The sequence below is a fragment of the Megalops cyprinoides genome, chromosome 17, assembly GCF_013368585.1.
Source record: "Megalops cyprinoides isolate fMegCyp1 chromosome 17, fMegCyp1.pri, whole genome shotgun sequence".
Classification (NCBI taxonomy): domain Eukaryota; kingdom Metazoa; phylum Chordata; class Actinopteri; order Elopiformes; family Megalopidae; genus Megalops; species Megalops cyprinoides.
The window spans coordinates 27,826,317-27,852,953 of record NC_050599.1 but is presented as its reverse complement, the minus strand read 5'-3'; the positions used below and the strand labels follow the sequence as shown (position 1 = coordinate 27,852,953).

Sequence of the window (26,637 nt, the reverse complement as noted above, 5' to 3'; positions counted from 1 at the left end):
CCTGTTCGCCTCTGCTGCTAGTTCAGCTTGTCGAGTGGCATTCTGAAACAGAGCTCTAACGCGGAGCATCGTTACAAGCGTGAGGCAGGCAGGCGTATCAGCGGCTGGTTAAAAACTCCACCTGGGCCAGCTTGCTGTAGAAACCGCTGAGATGGGTTAGTACAAACGCAGTAAGTGGAGGGGAGCAGGGGGTGTCACAGTCCTGTGGAGACTGTATAACATACCCATATGACCAAATGACAGTAAAGATACACCCCCTACAGTCCAAAATTGGTTCCTTCTGGAGTTTCTTCCCAGGCAGCTACAAGTGAGGAGTCATTAAGCAGCTCCCACAGGATTTCAAAAGCCACCAAGGGCTATTACACATGAACAATTCCCATTTAAGACATGCAACTAATTAGAGGTTTAAATAACTGAAGTCTTTTGGAAACAAAAAAATCTATATTCTACATATTTCACAAAAGAACTACAGGGAAAAGGGTTGCACAGACAGAGTTGATGGGCCTTAAAGAATAGCATAGCCTTACATGCATGTGTGTGTCCAACCAAAACCTTTTCCTGGGGTTGTAAAAAGAGGAAACGCTGTTCTCATAGCCCAGCAAGCTTGGACGCAATGCACCTCTATCGATGGAGGGGCATGATTAATTTGTCCGTTATCAAATGTCACATTATTATGTCATATTAAAAAAAAAAATGCTTTTCCAGCTTTGCACTCAGCGTCCCTGTCTAGGGAAAAATCCTAGACTGAAACCATCTGGCTGAAATGAGCCGCAGAGGGGTCTGGGGCTGGCGGGATGCCTCAGCTTTTGCGGATGGCGCGAAGGAGCCCATGTCCCCCTTGGTGGGTAAGGAGGAACACCCAGCCCCTCTGCTGCCCACAGACCCAGTGTTCACTGAACAGGTGGCTGCTGAAAGTTTGTGTAAGTGAGCTAAGGCGGGCATTCCCTGCGGGGGCTGCGGAGAGAGGCTTGCCCCATACATTATGCAGCAGAGGCACCTGCTGGGCATTAAAGGGCCGGCTGCTGGAAGCCGCCGCGAGCATGAAACTTTAATCACCTTCGGAAGGCCCAACCGCTCCACACAGGCAGGAGGACGGCTGAAAGCCAACCGTTTCCAATGAGGCACTGGTCACCAAGTCAGGTGGAGAGTACCAAACTCCACTTCAGTTTACTACATTTCAGGTTTCACTGGCAGAGGAAACATGTTTGACTATGCCGAAAGGGTCTGGGATAAAAAGTTCTACACATTCCAGCGAGTCAAATTCCAAAGAAAAACAGAAAGTAATGTCTCTTTGCTGACAGGAATGTGGTGATTGCAGCATCGACAATGACACAAGTAGTCAGCCTGCAGGGACAAACCCATAACCAATTTCACTGCTCACTGCTCACAGTGAGAAGAACTATAAAACACAACGACAGTGATCACCTGTCAGCTAGCAGCTAGCACAGAGAATGCTCTTTCCCTTCAACACGTCTGTCATCTAGGTCTTTTCAAAAGCTCTCTTCCGGTTTCTATAAGGGTGCTGATTGGTTAGATGCATTTTACTATTGGAAGATTCACATTTAAAAGAATTGTTTAGAAAGTGACCCCAACGACTGCTTCATTATTACCACCATTCAAGGTAATTTCTTCACAGTTTTTGTGGTGGCGTGCCTGGTTACATGTGTTTAAACTTGCTACAGTTATTGCTACTCTTCTCAGGAGGGTTTGAACTAGTTCTTTAACCGGTCAGGTACAAGTTCATTTGTTGTCAAGCGATTCACCTGACTGTGGCACCTTTATATGATCAACTACTAGTAACAGGCTGACCTGTTTCCATAAAATTTACCAATATAGTATATTCATGCAATGGGAGCCTGAATTGCATATATTAAAATGCATCAAAATTTACCAAATAAAAGTACTACTCAAACTCCAGAATAATGTTTAGCATGAATGCCACATTTGAGCAAGACAAGATCAGCAACACAACCCATCTCTCCCAAAATAGTAAAGTCAGCCCTGCAGTTTCTGTGATACATCAAATTACTCCAGGGATGGGGAGAAAAGAAAAACACTGGGCACCACGTTTACTGAACACACTCAATACAAAACCATTACCACAGTGCACTGCAGATGGGTAACATGCAGTGTTGTCACCTGATATGATGTCAGTGTCTGCCACACAGCTGATCTCTAATGTGCAATGTGGTTGCAGGACATTGTGTGATGTCATGTGATGTGCCTTGGTGTCTACTTTTGCTGCATAGCAGATGAGTGCCATGTAGTTTGGTCATGTGAGGCCGTGGGATATCACATATGGTCATGTGATGTTGGGTGATGTCACATGATGCACTGTCTACCTTTGAAGGCCTCCAGCTTCTGCAACTCCCGGTTGTTGCTGAGGCCGAAGTGGGAGGAGCTCTGCCTCTTCTCCTTCTTGACGGGTGCCTGGGGACCCGGCTGCTTCCCCTTCAGCAGCTGCGTGGTGGGCGGGGCGTTGCTTCCACTGTTCTTCCTGTTGGAGGCCTTTGGGATGGGGGGTGGGAGAGAGGGGGGGGGTTACTGTTACTGCTCTGTGTTCCTGCACTTCACCCCCATCCAATGAACCCCCAGGCTCTGGAGTAGGGCTACGTCTCAGGCCCTGATATTGACTGAACCTAGATCAGTAGCAGGCAAGCAAAGAGTTCTCAAGTCACCCCGAGTGCTGATCTGAGATGAGTGGGGCTCGAAGCAGTGCTTTGGGATGCAGCCATGGACCCCAGTTTAAGCATCCAAAATTGAACACATGCAGAAACAGGCCAAGACCTGGCATAGAGCACTGTGTGCACAACTGAAGAAAAAAGACAGAGATACTTCCCTGACCCAGAGGATTATGGCAAGCCCTGCCTCATTTACTCACACAATCCCTAAGTTACGTACAAGGACGTACAAAATGCTTACAAATCTGCTGCACCAGGCAAATTTTTTCCATTTTTGGAGAGTGAGCAAATTACAAGCTTATGGGCAAATTAAATGCATTTATAGGCTGGCAATTGACAGGGGGCAGCTAATACGGCTTTCAAAGGACCATGGTTTTGCTGCAAATGTTAACGAATAGACTCTCCATCAAAGAGATTACAAGGATCACAGGATGCTGAGGAGCTAGATTGGTTCAGACAGCCCACAACAGTCAGACCTCTCAGGAGAATGGCATTAGTCATGGTACCTCTGGCGGCCCCTGTTACCAGAGTTGTCACTCCGATAGGCAGCTCCAGAGAAAGATTTTTCAGATTACCTACTTTGCACTTTGGGTGTCTCACCCCAGTGGACAAAAGGCATCAGCAGAAAGAAAAAAAAAAAAAAAAAAAAAAAAAAAAAAAAATTTGCCAATTCCTCCACGTCTCACACAGCATCTGACAGCCATTGCCACTCCACATCTCTGTGGATGAGGTCTACACTCATGGTATACACTTGACCCCAAAATGCCTCATGCGGTCAAATGGTGGCCCTTCGACTGTTTGTTCCCTCTCCTCCGACTGCTGAGCTCTGACGAAATTGGTCCACATTCCTCTTTAGGCTCCCTGCCTCCTCCCCTGCTAAGCCCACCTCCTGCCTCGCTAAACCTGCCTCTTTTTGGGTTTTTGTGATCTCTGGGAATCGCAGTGGAGAGAGTCGAAACTCAGCTGCTGAACTTCCCCATTCTTAGAGAGCGCAGCAAAACCTGCTAGACTGCCCTGAGCTTAACCCAAAACCAAGCATGTGTTCACGTGCGCACCAGGAATTCCCCTGGTGCCGCAACCACTCTCAACTCTCGAGCAGTCTACAACGGAAAGGCAGACGGCAGCTCCGACCAGAAAGGTGCTTTTCTGCTCAGTCTCTGGGCTCAGCATGCCTCGCCTACATGTGCGCACAGGCATGTGGATGTTGCATTTCCGCTGCACCCCTAGTGCCACTCTCAGGTGGCCCACAAAGGGGTGCTGCCACGAGGGAACAAAGGGGAAGGAGGGGCTTCAGACACCCACTGACTAGAAGGGAACATATGGAACAGTCCTCAGAAGCAGCAAGGCTCACATTCTTGACCACCTTCCAAGAGTGGCTAGAGTTGGAGCACCCGGTCCCCATGCTGGCCACGCAGCTACTGCAACTCCCCTCAGACCACTGCAAAGAGGAAAAAAATCTCTTTGAAAAAAAAGAAAAAAATGTTTGAATGAGCTGCCAGGGGAAACCCAGTGGCACCATTTGGGTTCCCACAGAATAACCTGGTTTACGGCTGCACCCAGCTGGTTGAGTCAATGCCACAGAAATTTGAAAGGTTTTGCTCCCAAAAGGGCCGTTGTTCCCTTGAAGGGAGATGAAACTTGGTTATATGGTCACCTGGATCATGCAACCCTGGAGCGTGTGCTTCACGCAGCCATTTTCATTCATCCATTTTGGGCTGAGTACAATTTATCCTAGAACTCCAACACGATCCAGCACAAGAGGCACATTCTCATTAAGTACTTCACCCAAAACGATGACAATGTTAAAGGAAAACTAATGAACGTACACCAACTTCAAACACAAGAACACAATCATAAGTCACCCTTTAAATGGTAAAATCTCAGGACCAGAAGTCCAAAAAGGAGCCCAGCTCAGCTCTTGGAGAGCAGCACAAGCTACTTCTGCCCTATCAAATCCACTGGTTTGAGTAGTCCAGATATTTAATCTGCCATTCACCATTAAGATGAATGTACTGCCCAAAACACTCAGCTCCACAATAGCGCTTATTATAAATATTAGACATCAATGCACAAATCAAAGTATGGGCTTTACATGACTGCATGAAAAGTGTTGAGCAGCAGCAGAGCACTGAGCAGAAGCAAGACAGACAATGACCCTTTATCCACTATAGAAATGGAACCAAGCTGCACCATCATACTCATTTTACACTGTAGAGCTGGAACCAGGCTGGCCCATTATGCCCTTTTCCCACTGTAGAGCTGGAACCAAGCTGGCACCAGGGAGATCCAAAGCTGAGTCCCCAGGCACACACATTGATTTTCCACTGCATTACCCACATCCCAAGCTGTGGGGCATGATGTCACACCGATTGTACAGTCCACTGAGACTCCCTAGTAAACAGGCCAGTGCAGACTGAAAAGGCAGCGTCATCCACCACCCCACAACATGCTCATGACTCCTGATCAAACAAGGAACAGCTCCACAGGCCTAGACCCTATCAACTATAGGCCAGAATTGAAGAAATTAGGTTAATTTTTGAAATGCACAGCTCTTTAACTTTTACCTTCCCCAACAAGCAACTTCTTTTAAAATGCCCACCAATGAGGCAACAGGTCTTTCAAAACCACTGAAGCAACAATTACTTCCCCTAATGGAGCTCAACAACCACTAAGGGGATAAAACCCAGCCTTTGAAACCACTCTGATCCTGTGCTTAGAGCTCTGTTATGACCATTTGGTCCCTGACAGGAAGAGCAGAAAGTGCTTTACAGAGGAGCGGGGAAAGGCAACCTGTAATGCCCGCTTGCAGGCTGCCAACTTGAGCATAGGACACATTGATGCATTTGTATTACAAGCATGAGTCCTCAATAGATAACCAGGATGGTTACGACAAGCAGAGGCTGGCTCTGGATCAGCTGCCCCTGCTCCCCGCTGAACAGTGGCTGTGGCAGCACACTGAGGACCAAGGAAGTGGCCGAGAGGTACACCTCACAAACTTTCTGTCAAAATAACGGAAACGCGTGTAGTAACAGGCCAACTGAGGACAAGAATTTAAACTACCCAATCACACCCTTCCTTCCTCATGCCTTTAAATAAACAAAAAAAAAAAACTTCCAGTTGATAAAGTGGAGCTTTCCTGACCAACAATACTTAATACCAATATTGCATAATGCATACACTGGACAAATTCCCATCAGTTGAATGATGAACATGCAAAATCAAAGCTCAGCTCGCTCATATATGCCAGCTGACACAGGTGCAGCACATATTTAACATGCACCTCACACAGACCAGAGTATCGTTAGAATTGTCTTCACTTACAGCGCGTCCATCCATGCAGGCGACATCAAAGTGTTGCAATTAGCAAAGGAAAAGGCACCATTTGCACATGAAAAAAACTCAGCACATAACAGCCCGTTGCTTTAAGTTGCAGCAGAATTATACAAACAGGCTGGACATTTTGCCGTGGCTCGCGATTGTCTAATGAAAACAAGTACCGCAAGCCGCACTTGCCAACAGTAACAGTGTGCTGTCACTTCATAACCAGTCCGCATTCAGCCGAAAGGTCAGCACTCCGGGGACAACAGCAGCCGCTTCTGAATTCATCGGCAGTTTTTTGTATCATTCTTACCTTGCGACATGCTGAAAATGCGACCAGTTCATAGGTCAAGGGGATTTCAAAAGTGAAAAGAAAGGTTCCTTAATTGAGGTTGTAACCATTCACAGAAGGCTTTAAAAGAAACTATGATCTGGATTTATGTACTTACGGAGTCTGATACTTAAACTACAAATGAATACCTAGAAACAAAACCACTAATGTAACTCTAATTGTAAAACTTCTTAGACAATAGTAAATAGTCTTGAATTGCTAACATTGACAAGCAAGGAAACACTTTGCAAAGTTAATTTTTTTAGAATAACGACATTTCATAATTTTTGACAATGTACCATTATGTTCATTTATTCACAGCATAGTGTTCATTCAATTGCAGTATCATTTGGCCATCTCACTTACCTCGTGTTCAGAGTTCTCCTGTCCATCTTTCCCCCCAGTTTTGCCAACTTTTCCAGATTTTGGAGATTCCTAACAAACAGAACATTTGTGAAACTTCGCTACAAGGTAGCCGGCGGTGAGAATGAAATTAATTGCGCAGCAATGACACTACCTCAGGTCTTTGTAGTTTACTTTGCTGGCTAGCTATTTTATATGAATTTCCCTGTTGATAAGTAACTGTTAGCCATCTATTTCATGTAACTAGCTGATCACATATCTAAGTACCTAAATTCTTTCACAAAACAGTCACGTTTTGTCACGTTCTTTATTGGATGGATATGTCCTTTCGTTAAAAAGCAGAAGCACGCGTTTAGCTGGTTAGCGACTGACAAGCAGACAAGACTAACGTTAGCTTACGTTGCGGTGAGCTAAGTTAACTAACGTTAAAAATAACTAAGGTCTAAAAGAAAACAGAAAGTGCTATAGCTGACGTTAGCTAGACACTAGCTGGTGAAATTAATTTCATACTGAACTCACCGCAACATATTAGCAAGTGCATTAAAGAGAAGGTATAGTTAGCCGGCTAACCAGTCAGCCAGCTTAAGCAAGCTGTAATTGTGGGGGCGTTAGTTGTACGCACTCTAGGCTAAGGTCCCAACCAACTTTGTTAGTTAGGCTAGCTGGTCTAGCTTGCTTGCTATATTTCCAATCTAGCCAGCCAATTACCAATCAAACGAGCATAAAACCAACTTTTCAACTGCCGTGAACAGAAAATAATTAAATCGTAATTATTAAGATGACTGTAATCAAAAGTGAAATCAAGCTCTCACTACAAAGCAAAGCAGCTAGCTCTTACTGTCCTGAACACGGCTAGCTTGTTTGATAGTCCAGCTACCAAGCAACACTCAACTGCCCTGCTAACTTGGCTCACTTCAACACACGTTGCTGTTGAGAAGCATCCATCAATATGGCCTAGGCCTCTGGGTTTACGCGTTTTATACAGCTAAAACAATGCGACACCGTTCTTCATAAAGACCGATCTCACCTTCTCTTTTTTCAGTTTATTCGGCATTGCAGAAATATAGCTCCCCCGTCACCCCCTATTGGAAACACTCCTGCGACTGCTTGAGTTATCCGTCGCTGCAGCTGTTCGCCTGGTCTCCATCTGATTTGATAGGTTGCTGTCGGTCATGTGGTGTAACGCGCACACTCACACACGCTCTCTCTCACACACACACACTTTAAATTTTAAAATTCTTAATCACTTTAATGGATTGATGTTGGAGTGTAGGATTGCTTGTTCACAAAGAAAAATAATCTTGGAAGTTACAGGAATTAACTGAATCGCCTAAACAAGCGGTCGATGCTGTCATGTTGCTTGACTATCAAGACGCATGGAACTGTGACAATAGAATATTATTATTATTTTTTAAAATATATGTATAAAGTAGTCTATCGTGAGTAATATTTACTTCCTAAACGAACTCTGGGATTACGAATTGCTTTAATATTGCAAAGCAACATCAGAAGATAGATATTTTGAAGTAGTCCCAGGCAGACAAGGATTTGCCCATGACAAATTTCTACATATGAAAATATTTTGACTGTTTTGACCACGATGGGGAAAACGTGCTTTTCAAAAATCGTGCCAACGTCTGCCGTCTCAACATTTGAGTAATGATTTGCATGCTTACTTTCTGTTACTTTCGAGGAACTTTTGAAGAACAGTACCGCCATCTGGCGACTGTATGAGTAACTCATTTATTTTAATGGATTTGATTTAAATAACCAATTCATAACCAGTTACAGCAGTTCTCCTCAAGTGGTCAGCTAACTTCTAACGTTTTGGCGACGGTCCTTTAACACATAGGCATCAACGAGTTTCTGACGTTTAACACCACAGATGACATTTCTTAGTTATCCTTTTGATGGAGTCCAAAAAAATCTTATTTAAGTGGAAGTTACCTGTATCCTACCTACTTCACATCAGACTCTCCATGTCAAGTTTTCTAAAATAATGCAATATGCTGAGAATGTTTTACAAATGATTAATCGATTGTTCTGAAATCAAACTTGAGTCACTGTACATATTCAATGATGCTGTGCACATAAATTTAATCAAATTGTCCCCTTTAAACAGTTCAGCACAAAGGTAAAGTTCCACATAATTCACATTGTATGCTGAACCAGAAAACACTTCATGCTCATGCAGAACATAGTCAATTTGGAACCAATCTCCATGACAAATGCAAGTTACAAAAGAGGAAAGAACATTTCATAGACTGACAAAGTAAAGTTTTATTGTAGATTCAAGTTACAGTATTTAATTCTGTAGATATTTACATATCAAGTATTTCACACATGAGGAATGGAACATGTTCGCATAAATACAAAAGCGCAGTGAAACATCAAAATAAAAAAAAAAAAATAAAAAAAACAGCAAGGGAAACAGAACTTGCAGGCAAAGCAAGGCCTAGAGGAATGATCAGAACCACTGGTTCCTGGGGGTAACAAGGAGAAATGTGCATTCCACATTCATTTAACAATACAGTCAAAAATTCAACCCGGCAATTATTTACACCAACTAGTTGGAACTCAGGTCACATCTACACTGTAGAAGTTCTTCTTCAATCTAGTCTACTTCCTCCATCCTGGATGTGTCCTCATCCCCTTCCAGTGGGGGCATGTCTTCGATGGGGGCAGTGCTGGTCTCCTCTGTGGACAAATCGTCTTCGTCGATACCTGAGAGGGGAAAGACAATCAGGTTTCATAACATTACATTCATTACAGAGTTCTACAGTGAGTTGCTTCCATACGAGCTGGGTACCTAGGATCTGTAAGACTTTCACTGACTTCACCGAAATCCCAAGGGCTTCTCAAATACAAATCCTCAATCTGGCTCCTATAGAGCTTTTTTGATGAATTGTTTGCCATTTTAACAGTACAGATATGTGAAACCCAAAAACAGGCCATTCTGCATTACCCACCTAGACCGAGCTTGATCATCCTGTAGATGCGGTTTGAGTGTGTCTGGGGGTCATCCAGCGTGAAGCCCGAAGACAGCAGGGCGGTCTCAAAGAGCAGGATGACCAGGTCCTTCACAGACTTGTCATTCTTGTCCGCCTCGGCTTTCTGCCTTAGTGTCTCGACAATGGGGTGGTCAGGGTTGATCTCCAGGTGCTTTTTGGCAGCCATGTAGCCCATGGTGGAGTTGTCTCTGAGGGCCTGGGCCTTCATGATCCTCTCCATGTTGGCGGTCCAGCCATAGGTGCTGGTGACGATGCAGCAGGGGGAAGACACCAGGCGGTTGGAGACTGTGACCTGGTCCAAACAAACATCATACATTAGTATCCTCAGCCAACTTAACAGGTACAATGTGACACAAGGCATCAAGCTTGTTCAACTTGTCCGGCCTGTCAATTTTAGTGGTCAAAGCCTTTTTACGTGTAGGTTGAGGATTCAGCTGTACACGTAAAGAGTTCGCCTTACCTTCTCCACCTTCTTCTCTAGGATGTCCTTCATGATCTTGCAGAGGTTCTCGAACTGGGCCTTCTTCTCCTCCTGCCTCTTCTTTTCCTCCTCATCCTCTGGTAGCTCCAGGCCCTCTTTGGTCACAGACACCAAGTTCTTCCCCTCAAACTCCTTCAGCTGCTGGACACAGTACTCATCAATGGGCTCAATCATGTAGATCACCTCCAGGCCAGCCTTGCGCAGACGCTCCACAAAAGCTGAGTTGGCCACCTGCTCCTTCGTTTCACCTGCAAGAGGATGACACAGATGTCTGAGTGCATCCACCTTCGAGGACAAGCCAAGTTAATGCAGCTCTGGGACGCCTCATTTGACTCCTGATACTCAAGTCTGAGGACGCTGGTCTGAGGTTACAGCCACCACTCACCTGTGATGTAGTAGATGTGCTTCTGGGTATCCTTCATGCGTGTCACGTAGTCTTTGAGGGATACCATCTCATCCCCGGAGGCAGAGGTGTAGTATCTCAGCAGCTCCGACAGCTTCTTGCGGTTCTGGGAATCTTCATGAATGCCGAGCTGGAGAGGCAGGGGGAAAAGGACTTCAACCTCTTCATCGATCTTAACGCAAGTCAACACAGGTTTCAACCACACAAGAATGGATGTTAGCGTTGTCTTTACCACTCTGAAGATTAGGGGGACGTGGTCATGCCCTGGCGAAATATACATGTGGGAGCTGGTGTTATCAGGGAAAGGACGCTTACCTTGATGTTCTTGGAGAACTGCTCGTAGTACTTCTTGTAGTTGTCCTTATCCTCGGACAGCTCGGTGAAGAGCTCCAGGCACTTCTTCACCAGGTTCTTGCGGATCACCTTCAGGATCTTGCTCTGCTGCAGCATCTCTCTGGAGATGTTCAGGGGAAGGTCCTCGGAGTCCACCACGCCCTTGATGAAGTCTGTTGAGGGGGAAATTTATGGCAGCCGTTAAAAAAAGTCAATATTGCAATTCAAAGTTGTCTTTTTGGATCATCTGGTGCCATGTAAACACAAACCAAAGAGCAGTGTTTGCAGATCACTGCAAGACCTTGTTTTCTTTTGTACAATAGAAGTATAATGCTCTTAAAACCATACTGTGAAGTAGTAATTTATTTGTTTTATTATAACAGTATTTAACACCTATCACCGCAAATCTTATCTGAAGAGCTCTCCTTTTAAATATATCAATATAAGTACAAGTCAAATATCTTCCAAACTACTAATACAGTCATGTTGCAATGCTATTTTCCTGCAAGGGAATCTCCCATTCCCTCACTACAGACATTTGCTTGACATGCGCTGACAACAGGGGGCACTCACTGAGGTACTCTGGGATGAGCTCATCACAGTTGTCCATGATGAAGACTCTGCGCACGTAGAGCTTGATGTTGTTCTTCTTCTTCTTGTTCTCAAAGAGGTCGAAGGGAGCGCGTCGTGGAACGAACAGCAGGGCCCTGAACTCCAGCTGGCCCTCCACAGAGAAGTGCTGCAATGGGAGAGGAGCAAATCACTATTTTCTGCTGCATCAGCTGGGAGCCCTACCACACCTACACCTCTTAACTACAATTTGACTACCTAGGCCTAAATGACTACCCATACAGTGTCAATGGCTGTGATCGCATTTCTTATCACGTTACTGTGTAAGAAGTTCCCAGAACTTGATCATTTCTTCTTTGTAAGAAAATCAGTCAGCATTGCCATGCCATAAATAGGTGTTGTGGCATTTACAATGTGTAGGAAGTGCTTCTGCGGGCACTCACCTTCACAGCCAGGTGGTCCTCCCAGTCGTTGGTCAGGCTCTTGTAGAACTCGCCGTACTCCTCGTTGGTGATGTCGTCGGGGTTGCGGGTCCAGAGAGGCTTGGTCTTGTTCAGCTCCTCCTTGTCAATGTACTTCTCCTTGATCTTCTTCTTCTTCTTCTTCTTGTCCCCACACTTGTCATGGTCCTCGTCATCGGAGCCCACGTCCTCGATCTCGGGCTTGTCCTCATCACCCTTGTCATCCTCCTCCTTCTCCTCCTTCTCTTTGTCCTCCTCCTCTGCCTCATCGTCGCTCACCTCCTTGTCGCGCTCCTTCTCCACATAGAGAGTGATGGGGTACCCAATGAACTGGGAATGCTTCTTGACAATTTCTTTCACTCTCCGCTCTTCGAGGTACTCTGTCTGGTCCTCCTTCAGGTGGAGGATCACCTTGGTCCCACGGCATGTTGGTTCAGCTGGGGGGAGAAAAAGCATTTGGAGAAAAAGGTGAGTAGTCTTATACACTAAGCATCCTACAAGAGATAATCCCTTCGAATAACATCAATCAAATCTACTATGGATACACATGAATATACACTTGAATAATTAAACCCTGCACTTTTCACCTATGCATTGTGTGAAACTCCAGCTCATTATGAATAAGTAATGACTTGCTGCAAAGAGTTCATTCACAAAATCCTGTTCTTTTGTGCAACACTGCTAGTGTGCATCTGTATGCTGACCTGGGGGTGTAGTATGTAACCTCACGGTTCAATATTCTCCTTATTAAATATTCAGGCTCCTCCCTAAATTCAGAGACCAGAGGTGTGTCCTTACAGTTATCCACTCTGACGGTGAAGGAGCCCCCGGCAGACGATTCCCAGGCGTACTGCTCGTCATCATTGTGCTTGGTGATGACAGTCACCTTCTCGGCCACCAGGTAGGCAGAGTAGAAGCCCACGCCAAACTGGCCAATCATGGAGATGTCAGCCCCAGCCTGCAGGGCCTCCATGAAGGCCTTGGTGCCTGACTTGGCAATGGTGCCCAGGTTGTTGATCAGGTCGGCCTTGGTCATCCCAATGCCAGTGTCAATGAGGGTGAGGGTGCGCTCCTGTTTGTTTGGAATGATCTCAATCTTCAGGTCTTTTCCCGAGTCCAGCTTGCTTGGGTCTGTGAGACTCTCATAGCGGATTTTGTCAAGGGCCTGAGGGGGAAAAACATGACATGTATTATGAGCACGCATACATATAAATGCAAATGACAACTACTAGAAATATTTTAACCTTATGACTATCCACAAGATAACATCATGTACAGTTTCAATTGTATTTGAGATCTTAGCAAATTAATACGATAATTACGCCTCAAAGGCAATCACGTTCAGCTTTTCACCAAATAGTTATCCATATGTTAGTGTCACTTCTTCTCGTCATGCCAGTAACACAATGAGCAGCGAACTCACATCTGAAGAGTTAGAGATGAGCTCCCTGAGGAAGATCTCTTTGTTGGAGTAGAAGGTGTTGATGATCAGGGACATCAGCTGGGCGATCTCCGCCTGGAAGGCAAAGGTCTCCACCTCCTCCTCCATGGGCTGGTCGTGCGCTTCAGGCATCTGGGGGGGGGGGGGGGGGGCACACACAGAGGGCACACTGAGCAAATTGCCAATTCACACAGACACGCATCTAAATTTGCATCACCTAAATCCTGTCTCTGAAGGACTGCTGTGTGCATGGGCTGGAGTGCTACTTTAAAAATCCCTGTTTAATTTGTAATTACATTCCCTGAATCAATTTGGAACTCTGGATTAAGCCTCTTCCTCTATCCATAACTATCAATGGTAGTGGTTGATAACACCATTAAAATTACAGTGCTTGATATAATGGGTGTCACTGTTGATGATGTGTCTCAAGAGAGCAATATTGTATCCATTCACCCCCATTGAGGTCTTGGTAAGATGATCATTGACTTCACAATAAGGAGGCCTTGTGCTCTCAGGCTTGAAACATGCAGTTTTGGATACACCCTGCAATGGATGTTGCTACCACTGACTTCTCTGAACCATTCTTGTGACTATTGTGCTTTCCTCAAATTGTTTTTAGATGCAGTATGCCCATACTGTGGTAATACTGAATTCTGGCAATCCCCACCCATTTTGGATTCATGAAGTCCATCTTTCCCCATCACTAGAGCCTGCTGAGCATGTTGTCTGTGACAGATGCACAAACAGCTGTTTTCCCATCACTTTCCCACAACTAATGCAGAATCCTGTGAGCTTTGCTGGGTTTCCCATCACAGCTCTGCACCACTCTGTGCTCTTGAGAGCAATTATGTAACTGAATGTCATCATGAAACTCCCACCAATCGTGACACTACAGTATTATACTACACACTAACACAGCCTGCCTCCAATCTCTCCCTTTGCAAAAGACAACTCATATAAACCACTTATATTGTCAGTATGACAGTCCCAAAGAGGGTTAGTTCAACACATTTACAGGAGTAGCAGGTTCAAGGGGCTGAACTCCTAAGATTACAAATTGTGCAAACCACTAAAACCACATGATTAATTCTGTCTGAAGAGTCTGACATTAGATAAGTCGCTGCCTTTCAAAAAGCTCTGCTTGTTCCACTTAGAGGACTTCTGAATAAACCAAAGCAAACTCTGTGCAACAATGTGTGGAACATGTCTGTGGTTGAGCTACTGTGACATTGCTACATGCCAGTGTGGTACAAAGCATAACCATCCGGGTTCCTGCAACCACAACAGTAGCATGTGGAGGGCAAAGAAACATCTCCAGAAACATCAAAGCTTGTGAAATCTTTTCTCCTCAGCCTAAGCAAAACTTCAAATAGAGCTTGCTACTTAAAACTTGTGTGTGTACTTGACCATCATGTACAAGAGTGAAGGTGTTCACTGTCGATCTCAAAGCAATCTTTTTTTCCAGTATATCTTTAGATATACTGCTTTGCATAACACTGTTCATCTGTAATCTCTCTAAAGGCCATTGCATGAGGATTACATCTTGGATTTAACAGCCTAAGAAGGACAACTGTGGTATTGGTTTTACACTTATTATGACTACGGTCATTAAAATAGATGCTGATATGTTTTGTTGCTAATAACTGTACAATAAGTAACATCGATGTCAGTTTTATACAATTTACCATCAATGTATAGATTGATTCAGTGCCAGCATATGCATGCAGGCATTTCCAATGGATGCAGATTCAACAACTGACGATGTGTAGGCTTACTTGCAGCCATCTACTAAATTGTGTGACTACACTGGCAAACATTTTGGCAATTTGATGTTTTTGACACTTAAATATATCTAAAAGCAAGCGTGTGAGGGTCCACTATTGTCACACATCAAAACTGTATGTAGTATCCTTACAGCATTAAGGAAGTCTCTGGAAAAAAATGCTTATAACTTGCTCGGAACTGTACGTTTCGTGCTTGAATGGTATCCAGGTGCATGGATTTTTCTAGAAATCCGGTTACCCTAAACCTCTTTGAGCGGCCACGTGGTTTCGAGCTCCTGCGACACTGTTGCGCCACCTGCCGGCACAGACAGAGCACAGCAAGCTTCTAGAAACTACCAATGTTAGCCAGTAATCTCCAACTACTGGCAACCACTTAGCCAATTTACCATCGTGCCGTTGTAATGTCTCTAATTAACAGATTCATAAAACAAGGATTAAGTTGTCCAGATTAAATAGGCATCGTAATGTTGAATCTAAATGACCAGTAAATTAAAGGGGTACATGAAAGGTTTTGCACTGCGTCGAGAGAACAAATTGTTTGCCATCAGCTACCTAATCAGGATTAACCGAATGACAGCGGATAATGGAGAGCTCGCTTTCCAGCTAGAAAGCTAACGATAGCTAATGAGGGAATTTCTCCACTGCCCCACCGTATTTTACACTGACGCGTTACAGTAATGATACTACTAAAAATATCAGAAATAACCGGGCTACCTGGGTACGGGTAACTAAGACCTTACAGAGCAGATTCTTAATAGGTTCTTTACCGTGTAAGGTTATGTCGCATTTGAAAATTCATGCAAAGCAACACTGATGGTGTCCCTGCAGTGTCAAGGGTGGTGTCACGGCTAACGTTAGCTAGCTATGGTAATTGTTCCTTATCAGCTAATGTTAGCTACGCCTCGAAAACAATGCGGTAACGTAAGCTTCCATCTGTGTTACTGGGATTGACAGCTAGTTAACTCCCGCTATTTTTTTATAGAGAATTAAAGGTACTTTAATTCTATTTAAAAATATGTTAAACACCTCTTTTTAGTCGATGCACAACTAGCTAGCTACCATATCAGTGGACTGTTCGCTGTATAATCAAAATGCAAGCGAAATGCTGACCGTAATTGGCAAGATGGTGATGAATTTCGTGCATTTCAGTTTCTGTGCTTACCTTGTCTCCTCTCTTTGAAGTTTGCGAGAAATATGTCTAATGTTGTGAGTGTTATTGAGTGGCTTCGGAGTGCAGCTAATCGCGATGCTGTCTTCTCCCTGGCTCGCTACTATGTTTGCCTGCGCTTTCCGTTGAATCCAGGGAAGCAGCTTCTCGCGGCTGTTTTTATACAGCTAAGGATGGTTCGAGAAGCGCGAGGTGGAAAAGCATCCCGCGGCTTCCAGAAACGTCTCGAAGCTTCTTAGCTGCTCCCTCCTCCGTGACCGACGAGGCGCCATGGAAGGCCAATCACGACGCTCCGCCGGTCGTGCCGCTTGTCGGTGCACGCCCACCGGCATTCAGAACCGATGGGAAAAGGCGGGGTCGGAGACACGGTCAGAACGACTCAGATCCCACCTGAAAGACGTCTACCTTTGCCATCTGACAAGGTTTTCTGAGAGGAAGAGGAACCTTTGGGTAAATCGAAGCGAAGACCAGGTGGAAAAGAAAGTGATGATGTACCTCTTAGTCATGTACAAGATCTGCAATGCATCTGAACGTGCAGAACTGAAACTGGGAACTCATCATCCGCAACGAGTTTATATTCGTGTGTTTACATGTGTTAATCAATGGTTAAAACGATCACTGCTTAAGTTTCATCAGATGCATAGTTTTGATTAATTCCAAGCGTCTCGGTTTGAATATTGTACGGCGCGAAACAATAAAGGAAGGCCAAACAAGCTTGATTATTCAAATATCGAGTTCGTGATGTCGATTTTTGAACATTCTGTTTGGGTACACTAGTCTAGTGCATCTTTAAGCAGAGACCGGTTAAGGAGCATTTCCTATCTCCTTTTATTTTGTGTAGGTGTTTTTTCGTCATGTTTCGCTTGCAAAATCTGATTCACTTCAGATCAACAGAAAACATAAAAGCGATTTCATTTTAAATTAAAATTGGAACCAGTTAATGAAAAGAAATGTTTCATTTTAAAATTAATTTATTATAAATACTCATGACATATTTGCATAGAAAAATGCTTCACAATTTAAAAAATGTTGACAAGTCAAGTAGGTCAATTCCCTATTAGTCAGTTACTGCTTTCTTAGACATTTATAGCGTCGTAGCATGTGTCTCAAAATTGTGTAAGGGTAAAATACAAACCAACACATTAAATCTAAACAGAGTAGTAATATCTTACAATAACAACAAATTATCATGTAGACTCTCTCTGTTTTAGTCCTTTGATATTGACAGTAAATTAAATAAATAAAAAAGAATGTTCAAGAAAAAGTTTCACAAACTAAAAAGTAAAAAAAAAAAAAAAATACTTTCTGAGTGTTTTCAGTCAACTTCCTCCATCCGTGATGTGTCATCATCACCCTCCAAAACAGGCATGTCCTCATCGCAAGGCTGAATGATATCCTCCACTATAGCATCATCATCATCAATTCCTACACAGGACAAAAGGAAAAAAAAAACATTTGAAAATTATGACCAATCTATTGTTTCATGAAATATCCAAAGAAATTACTAGTGACATATTACCATACATTCCTTTTAAAATTAATATACTGAACTGAATCCCTGTATTAAATGAGGAACTACTAATAACACACAAGAATAGCTGGTGCGACTCACCTAGACCAAGCTTAATCATCCTGTAGATGCGGTTAGCGTGTGTCTGGGGGTCCTCCAGCGTGAAGCCAGAGGACAGCAGGGCGGTCTCAAAGAGCAGGATGACCAGGTCCTTCACTGCCTTGTCATTCTTGTCAGCTTCTGCCTTAACTCTAAGCATCTCAACGATTGGGTGCTGTGGGTTGATCTCCAGGTGCTTCTTCGCAGTCATGTAGCCCATGGTGGAGTTGTCTCTGAGGGCCTGAGATTTCATGATCCTCTCCATGTTTGCGGTCCAGCCATAGGTGCTGGTGACAATGCAGCAGGGGGAAGACACCAGGCGGTTGGAAACTGTGACCTGGTAGCAGTAAGGAAAGAGACAATACAAATTAATCAACTGTACTCCCTCAAAAAAATCAAGTTCCATTATAGCCAATGATTTTTTCCTAAAAATTCCCTCTGTTGCGACATGACTTTCTCCCTGATATACAATTGCCTATTGGTTGATTGGTTGGTTTTATATCTGTCATGTTTCTTTGTAATTTCTAACCTAACAGGATGGAGATCCATTTAGCACTTGTGGACCCACCCAAAGTTGCTTGAGCAATGGGATTTTTGTGTGGATGCAAATAGCAACAACTATGGCCATCGTAAATGAGTCATTGCAGGTGATCTTTGGTTTGGGAGCCTTCTGGGGGAGTCCCGGATCGAGATTTAAAATTCCACACAGCTATCACCTTTAAGTCCCATATTAAGCCTGGAATCATTAGTGCTATACCTTCTCAATCTTCTTATCCAGGATGTCCTTCATGATCTTGCAGAGGTTCTCAAATTTAGTCTTGAGCTCCTCCTGCTTCTTCTTCTCCTCCTCATCCTCTGGCAGCTCCAGGCCCTCTTTGGTCACAGACACCAAGTTCTTCCCATCAAACTCCTTCAGCTGCTGTACGCAGTACTCATCAATGGGCTCAATCATGTAGATCACCTCCAGGCCAGCCTTACGAAGGCGCTCCACAAAAGCTGAGTTAGCCACCTGCTCCTTTGTCTCCCCTGTTATGGAGGAAAACACAGCCTTAGTTTGTATGTGAATGCATGGAATGTAGTGTCATTTGTACGAGTTATTTTCCTCCAGTTATAATTACTGAGACATATTGTGCCTTATTAATAAGGATGACTAATTTGAAGATCACCCACCTGTGATGTAGTAGATGTGCTTCTGGTTCTCCTTCATGCGGGACACATAGTCCTTCAGTGATACCATTTCATCTGAAGAGGTGGAGGTGTAGTAACGTAGCAGCTCAGACAGCTTTTTACGGTTCTGAGAGTCCTCATGGATGCCCAACTAAAGGCAAAAATCAAATAATTCATACATGTCAATTTTCTAAAACATTCAAGGCATAGTTGTGTATTCATACAGAAGTACACGAATAAATGCTTACCTTGATGTTCTTGGAGAACTGCTCGTAGTACTTTTTGTAGTTGTCCTTATCCTCGGACAGCTCAGTGAAGAGCTCCAGGCACTTCTTCACCAGGTTCTTGCGGATCACCTTCAGGATCTTGCTTTGCTGCAGCATCTCTCTAGAGATGTTCAGGGGAAGGTCCTCGGAGTCCACCACGCCCTTGATGAAGTCTGACCAAAGAGGAGGAATGGCAGTTAGATGTTAGCCAGTAGTGCTACAGTAACAGGAGATGCTGTAGAAGAAAGAGGGCTAAGTTACTCACTCAGATACTCGGGCATAAGCTCCTCACAGTTGTCCATGATGAAGACTCTGCGCACGTACAGCTTGATGTTGTTCCGCTTCTTCTTGCTCTCAAACAGGTCAAAAGAAGCCCTCCTGGGGACGAAGAGCAGGGCACGGAACTCCAGCTGGCCCTCCACTGAGAAGTGCTGCAGGTGACAGAAGTATTGTGATGTCAAAAGTAGTTGTAAGCCTTGTTAGCCCTCCATAGTCCACCCATAGCTGCTGTAAATATTATACATTTTCACGTGCCCACTAATGGGATTAAATTGTCAGATATAACTGAAATGAGACTCTGGCTGATATGGGACTAGTGCATTTTTTGTTAATTGGCATTCAGTTACAAATTGGAGGAACTATTACCTTTACAGCCAGGTGGTCCTCCCAGTCGTTGGTCAGGCTCTTGTAGAACTCGCCGTACTCCTCATTGGTGATGTCATCAGGGTTTCGGGTCCAGATGGGCTTGGTCTTGTTCAGCTCCTGGGCATCAATGTACTTCTCCTTGACCTTCTTCTTCCTCTTGTTCTTCCCCTCTTTTGTGTCCTCGTCCTCGTCTGAGCCAACGTCCTCGATCTTGGGCTTGTCCTTGTCTGCAGCTGCGGCGTCCTTGTCCGCCTCCTCTTCCTTTTCACCCTCGTCCAAATCTACCTCCTTCTCTCGCTGCTTCTCCACCTTGGAAGAGACAGAGAGGAAACAGCTTGATAGCACAACTCCACTGAAGTTTAAGATCTGCTCATAAGCTTTCAACTTATCAGCCCTTCCAAGGGAATGCTCTCCAAGTACTTACAAAGAGGGTGATGGGGTAGCCAATGAACTGGGAGTGCTTCTTCACAATTTCTTTGATGCGTTTCTCTTCTACGTACTCTGACTGATCTTCCTTGAGATGCAGGATGACTTTAGTACCACGGCCAAGAGGCTCACCTGCAAATGGCACAGCACAAACAGTTAACAGTTAAGCCTGACTGCAGAACTAATAAATATACACACAGAAATCATATGATGATTATTCAGATGTTTTTTTTTTTAACAAATGAAACCATTAACATGTACAGTGTCTTACAGTAATATCTTATTAGTCATGCTTGTATGAAGTGTGTATGAGCACTAACCCTTAATATCCATTAATGCATACTTTGTCCACCGTTAGACTTCTCCATGTATTATATCAGCGGTATCTTAATTTGCTCACCATTGTCTGGTTTGACAGTGAAGGAGCCTCCAGCAGCAGACTCCCAGATGTACTGTTCGTCATCATTGTGCTTGGTGATGACAGTCACCTTCTCAGCCACTAGGTAGGCAGAGTAGAAGCCCACACCGAACTGGCCAATCATGGAGATATCAGCCCCAGCCTGCAGGGCCTCCATGAAGGCCTTGGTGCCTGACTTGGCAATGGTGCCTAGGTTGTTGATCAGGTCGGCCTTGGTCATCCCAATGCCAGTGTCGATGAGGGTCAGTGTGCGGTTTAGTTGGTCAGGAATGATCTCAATCTTCAGCTGCTTGCAGGACTCCAGTTTACTGGGGTCCGTCAAGCTCTCATATCTGATCTTGTCCAGAGCCTGAGGGAATGGAGGACAATTGTACATGATACTATAAACTTGGAAGGAAACCACAAGATCACTGATTAATTAGATCAGCATTTGAATGTTTGTAAATTAACAAAAAAAATCTGAAGGTATAATTGTATTATCAATATTCATGCCTGAAAGAAAACCTCCATAAAATGACTCAATGAATGATAATTTAATGGCTTAAACATTGAGTAAATACAGAGATACAGAGCTCGTTGCTGTGACTTTATATACACAAGGGAACTTTCATAAAGTACACATGATCATTAAAAAAATTTTAAATAATTTAAAATTTTTAAATAATTCTGAGTGCCATAGTCTATCCAAACATAAAAATATCGAAGGCACATCACTATCATAAACTATATCCCATTGCAGTCAATCCAAAAGTTTTTGGAAGTAAGTATACAATGTCATTGTTCTAATAATGTGATCGATTATTAAAATAGCTCAGTTCACACTGAGGCAAACTCACATCTGAGGAGTTGGAGATGAGCTCCCTGAGGAAGATCTCTTTGTTAGAGTAGAAGGTGTTGATGATCAGGGACATCAGCTGGGCGATCTCCGCCTGGAAGGCAAAGGTCTCCACCTCCTCCTCTGTGTGCATGCTGGCGTTCTCTGGCATCTGGAACGACAGGTGTCAGCCGCGTTACCTACACGTAGCTGCTGGCTAATACCTCTTCCCCATTGTCTGTTTCTTTTCACCACCTGGATGCATATTCAGCGATTTGACACCCAACAATTTTTCAGTGAAGGTAAAACTTCCCACTTCAGCTGCATGCCACTGATCTGCTCAACCATTCAACTGTCAAGAAATGTGTGGATGACATTTACTGCCACACAGCAGACGTTTTTTTTTTTCTCTGGGTTAAATTACATAGCCTACAGTTTTCTGCATTATACATTTATAAAACCAAGAGAGAGAAAAACAATGCTTTTGTAATGGTGAAGATCTGAGTTTCAAAACAGAATTTCAATTTTAACAGTACTAAAGTACTAAAGGTACTAAAAATAATTAAGTTGTTTCCTAAAACTACTGCATAGATAGTGAGATGATAAATAACTTTTTATCATGTGTTGATACATGAAATTGTGTCTACTTGTGTTAAGGTTTTACACGGGCTCTGGTAATAATCACCAATGGAAGCCTCATGGTAACTAACTGAGCAAGTGATAAAAAATGAACTACACACAGCAGCTGCAAATGTCACAGGTGTCAAACCCTGTTTTTTGGAGGGTGGGGGTGGGTGGGGTGTTACTTTCAACCTCCTGCTTCAATCCCCAACAGCTGCACCAATGTCATATAACCCCAACCACCCCCACCGTCACGACCCCCAACCCCCAACCACCCCCCCCCCCCCCCCCCCCCCACTGTCACGACCAAAACCACCACATGCTTTCCAATGTGCTATTCTTCTGGATTTTCTGGCCTGCTTTTCAGTGCGATTCAGTGCGGCTCTTTCCCACGTTAAAGAATTTTAAAAGATGCAATGATCTTATCCACTTGAGATAAGAGAGTGCGCCTCCCACCCACTCTTTAAGAGGCACAGCTAATTTTAAAAAGGTGACTCATTCATTGCTTTTGATGGTGAGAAATATCATAAGGCTACATAAATAAAGTACTGAAATACAGAATAGAACAATATATAGTAGTAAATAAAACTGGCTTTATATGTTATATTATATGCAAATCCAATCAACTACCTTTTTTCCACACTAATATTTGAGACTTTATAGGTTTTAATTGCAGTTGGTGTCAATTTGTAATTAGGAGGATGTTTTACTATCCTGAATATTAGATTGGTCAATAATTTCACTAACTTGACTGACACTGTAAAATCTGCTTAAACTGTTCTGCCTACCCTGGTCACACAGCAGTGTGCTCTATCTGCCATCTTTTCCTCTCCACCGCTCTGTAGTAGAATCCACAGTCAGTTGCCTGCTCCTCTTGCATGCAGAGAGCCATGCAAACGATTGCCCACTAAACCACTCACAGTAAGACATAGATCAGATCACAAGTCAAATTGCATGTAACCAAAAATCTCTCCACCAGTCCTCATGCTGACTACAGCCTAGAGCAGAACTGAGCCATTCTGACCTGTAAAACTCCCAGTAAAACTTCCCTCACCAACAAATTTGTGTACTGCGAATGACAAGTAGGTCAAAAGAAGCAGAAGCCCTAATGCCCTCAAATTCACTGCCATACCATATGTAAAAAAAATCTCACTTCATTTACTTGTCTATTTAGCCTCTAGCATCCAAATTAGTGAATACGCCATATTTGACTCCCATTCGGCATCGCACTCACCTTGCTGAAAGTTTAAGAATGAGTTTCAATGTGCTGAGGGTTGCTTGCTCGCTCTTTTGCGATACCTCTCCTGGTTCAGGTGAAGGTTCTTCGAGTATTCTGAGGGTCCTGTGGCCCGATGGCGGCTTTTATAACCGGGGCTGGCTTTCTCGAAGACCTCTCTGAGAAAGTTCCAGAAAGCATGTCCCCTACAGAGGGGGGGAGGCCCACAGAGAAGTGGCAGGGGGCGGGGGTGCGCATGCACAGCTGCCAGGGGCACTCCTTTTAGGGAGGCGTCACAGGTGGGCCTGCCAATCACCCTCCCTCATCCTGTCCCAGTCGTCACCGCTGTGACGATGTCACAGCTGTGTATGGACATTCACCACCACCTGATCCTGGGACCTTTCTGAAACACATTCGAGGTATGACAGGCCCCTCAAAGATAACACCTACATGCCTTCTCTTGCATTGTCCCCAGGTAGAGCAGACACATGCAGTTGTCATATGTGGTACTATTTAAATCCACACCTCTGTCTGATTCAATTTTCCACAGCCCGTCTGTGCTGCAATCACAGTATATTGCTCATGGTGCAAGAAACATATGCAAAATGGTTATTTTCTGTTACATTACATGCATTTAGCAGATGCTCTTATCCAGAGCAACTTCCAGTACAATATAACATAAGTGTATCCATCCAAGTTAAATGAGCAATAGTATCAGACCAGGTTAACAACACTCCCAGACCAGTGAATGTGAGCATAACACCATTCAAGTCCCACCACAAGTTAACTTGTGAGACTTCCGGTAAGACTTATTGTAAGTTAAGCTGGAACATTGACGATTATATCCTGCCTAATTTTTATTTTTAGTAGCTTATGCCCATTTCCAATAACAGTCATATCTTATCTATCAATAGTTTTAGTAGTTAATGCCAAATTCATGAAACATTGCAGTGCAGTGGTGGATGCTTACGATGGCCATGTTTCACTTATTTATGATAAATAAAGTTTTCTTCATGAAACCTACAGCCTTGCTAGAAAATTATCCAAATGCTTGAATGATCATCAAATCTGCACTACAGAGAGCACAAAAAAATGTGTGACAAGTATTTGTCAATCTCATGTCAGACAATTTTCTTTCACACTTTATTATGTTTAAAAGTTTCATTTACACTGATAGTGTTTTATGCTTACTATCCTGGAGTCATGCTAAAGTCGTCTAAAAAGAACAGGACTCAGTGTTTTCCTTGGAAGGCTTGAAGTGAGCTGTGTGGGGTGAGAATGTGCTGGAAGCACGCGAAATTTCTCCCACGCTTGTCGTACTCTCTGTTACCACGAGAGGACACTGCTTCTACAAATAAAATCGGCTTACACAGCTGACATCTGCGGCATGCTGTCCTCTGCTTCTAGAGTGTGCTGGAAGTGTGTGCTTTTCTAGAAATTTGGAAATCTCTTGACGGCGAGTTACGCTCTTGACACTGGTGATAGATATGAGGACAATGACAACTTTGAATAATTTAGTCGGTGAAAACAGTTGTTTATTTGCACTCGCTACGTTCCTCACTGAACACGCATCCGTTTCGCAATGTTTAAGCCAGAAGACAGGTATTTCATTTGACAGCCACCAGCGGCGTGTTGCCCTGCATGCGGCTGCCGTCGTGACAAGTGTTCGGAATGAAACGTTTCCTGTTTGCAAAACTTAATCACTGTGTCTTATTCAAGCTCTTGGCTCAAACCTCTCGTTCAGGCATTAAAATGAATTTTCTCTTAACAGCAGTAAAATTGTGATTTGCAGGTTTATATAGCGTCCAGGACTAAGCCATGGAGACTAGGTATTTTTCGGGATACATTTTATTCTGGCGAATTTTACTCAGTACCTAACACAATTATTTAGTTGTGTATGTTTTAAGGTTTTACAGATAATAATGATAATAGCGTTATGGCTAAATATCAATGATGTACCAACGATAAACCCATCATACCGCCAAGAAAAACACCTTTGAGATATTTCTGTCAAGTAGATACTATTGTTAATTGCACATTGGGCAAACTGTGTATCGTTGCTTGTCCTGCACTGGTACGCAATGCGATAAGAAAAGTGGTCAAGGAATACGTAACAGGAAAGGTTGGAAATTACTGGACAAGTGTAAACTGTATTATGCAATACCTCAGCAGTCCATGAAGCGGAGCTATTGTTCATGAAATAACGCACGGACAGCGGCAGATTTGTTTCTTCGGGTCCCATAAAATGACACTAGTATTAGTTGTTACGAAAGTGATACAGAGAACTGCAGTGATTTCGAGTACATTTACTGACACTTAAGCTTTTGAATAATTAGTGACATAAGCGATCATTTGGAACTATTTGACACTGTAGCTAAGGCCGCGCCCTCTTAGTGTAGCCTTCTATACCAAGTGCAGACAAGTCTTCACAACGCGCTTTCACTGAGCAAAGACAGGCACCGTCTTTAATGTGAAAATAATGAGGAATAAAAACCCTGTGGGTAAATATGGTTGCTTCGCTATGGAACCAACGTTTTGTTTTGTGTCCACTTTAACATCGCTGTTTTATTGACCACGATCTTTAGTCGTCAACACAAAAACCGTTTTCTTTATTTCGTGTAGATGTTAGTGTGGACACGTACGATTAGACTAATGTTTCAACATTTCTGGGCTGCACCTGCTCTAACCTGACGCGGTCGATAAACGGCAGTCTTGCTTGACACATGAACATCAGTTTTTACTGAACATGTAAACATTTAATAACTAGATATATAGCCAGCCACACTGACTGCATCAATATCTAGACTAACACTGTCTATATTTTAAGTAGATAAGAATGTGGAAGGGACTGTTTTCAATCTATACTGCTTTAAAATTTTGTATGGTTTGTATGGGGCTTCAACATCCTAACTAACGAGACAGGATTGCAACTGATCCTTTTTGAAAGTTACATTAGACAGCTGATGGGTACAGTAAGGACGACAGTGGTACGGTAGCTGATTTAGCTGCACGATCACTTTGCAGTCATATCTGAAATCAAACAAAATTGGAGTATTTGTATTCATGCATGCCGTGGACTGAACTACTCAAACAAGCCAGACTACCCACAG

At 43.6% G+C, this 26,637-nt stretch overlaps 2 protein-coding genes across 6 annotated transcripts in view; both read right to left on the bottom strand.

The window, feature by feature from the left end:
- LOC118791953 (serine/threonine-protein phosphatase 2A 56 kDa regulatory subunit gamma isoform-like) overlaps nucleotides 1-7,797 on the bottom strand; it is a 33,578-nt gene extending 25,781 nt beyond the window's left edge. Inside the window, exons 1-3 of the mRNA XM_036549538.1 lie at nucleotides 7,721-7,797; nucleotides 6,697-6,765; nucleotides 2,343-2,508 (exon numbers count right to left, since the gene is read on the bottom strand). Coding sequence (XP_036405431.1) covers nucleotides 2,343-2,508; nucleotides 6,697-6,765; nucleotides 7,721-7,747 — 262 coding nt within the window. The 5' untranslated portion in view covers nucleotides 7,748-7,797. The remainder of the gene's footprint in view (nucleotides 1-2,342; nucleotides 2,509-6,696; nucleotides 6,766-7,720) is intronic.
- Nucleotides 7,798-8,953: 1,156 nt separating this feature from the next.
- LOC118791982 (heat shock protein HSP 90-alpha 1-like) lies at nucleotides 8,954-23,713 on the bottom strand. 5 transcript variants are annotated; one of them, XM_036549592.1, is made up of 12 exons: nucleotides 23,546-23,713; nucleotides 23,100-23,218; nucleotides 21,713-21,862; nucleotides 20,859-21,225; nucleotides 20,457-20,590; nucleotides 20,033-20,341; nucleotides 19,653-19,818; nucleotides 19,370-19,560; nucleotides 19,125-19,272; nucleotides 18,712-18,980; nucleotides 17,958-18,291; nucleotides 17,299-17,770 (listed from the first exon to the last, which is right to left on the bottom strand). In XM_036549592.1, the coding sequence occupies exons 2-12, from the start codon at nucleotides 23,130-23,132 to the stop codon at nucleotides 17,661-17,663; spliced, it is 2,211 nt and encodes a 736-aa protein (XP_036405485.1). In that variant the 5' UTR covers nucleotides 23,133-23,218; nucleotides 23,546-23,713; the 3' UTR covers nucleotides 17,299-17,660. The 5 variants fall into 5 exon arrangements, with proteins under 5 accessions (XP_036405487.1, XP_036405484.1, XP_036405486.1 ...); XM_036549594.1 differs by lacking the exons at nucleotides 17,299-17,770; nucleotides 17,958-18,291; nucleotides 18,712-18,980; ... (5 more) ...; nucleotides 20,859-21,225; nucleotides 23,100-23,218 and adding exons at nucleotides 8,954-9,417; nucleotides 9,663-9,996; nucleotides 10,165-10,433; ... (4 more) ...; nucleotides 12,751-13,117; nucleotides 13,376-13,489 and having other exon boundaries at nucleotides 21,827-21,862; XM_036549591.1 differs by lacking the exons at nucleotides 17,299-17,770; nucleotides 17,958-18,291; nucleotides 18,712-18,980; ... (5 more) ...; nucleotides 20,859-21,225; nucleotides 23,546-23,713 and adding exons at nucleotides 8,954-9,417; nucleotides 9,663-9,996; nucleotides 10,165-10,433; ... (4 more) ...; nucleotides 12,751-13,117; nucleotides 13,376-13,489 and having other exon boundaries at nucleotides 21,827-21,862; nucleotides 23,100-23,193.
- Between the last annotated feature and the right edge of the window lie 2,924 nt (nucleotides 23,714-26,637).

Coding starts and splice junctions, on each gene's coding strand:
- LOC118791982 (XM_036549591.1), bottom strand. CDS start 23,132: ATGGCAGATAGAGCACACTGCTGTGTGACCAGG. Junction 12,390..12,750: donor CACCGTCAGAGTGGATAACT/GTAAGGACACAC, acceptor TTCTCCCCCCAG/CTGAACCAACATGCCGTGGG. Junction 10,434..10,570: donor GCACATCTACTACATCACAG/GTGAGTGGTGGC, acceptor ATCCTCTTGCAG/GTGAAACGAAGGAGCAGGTG.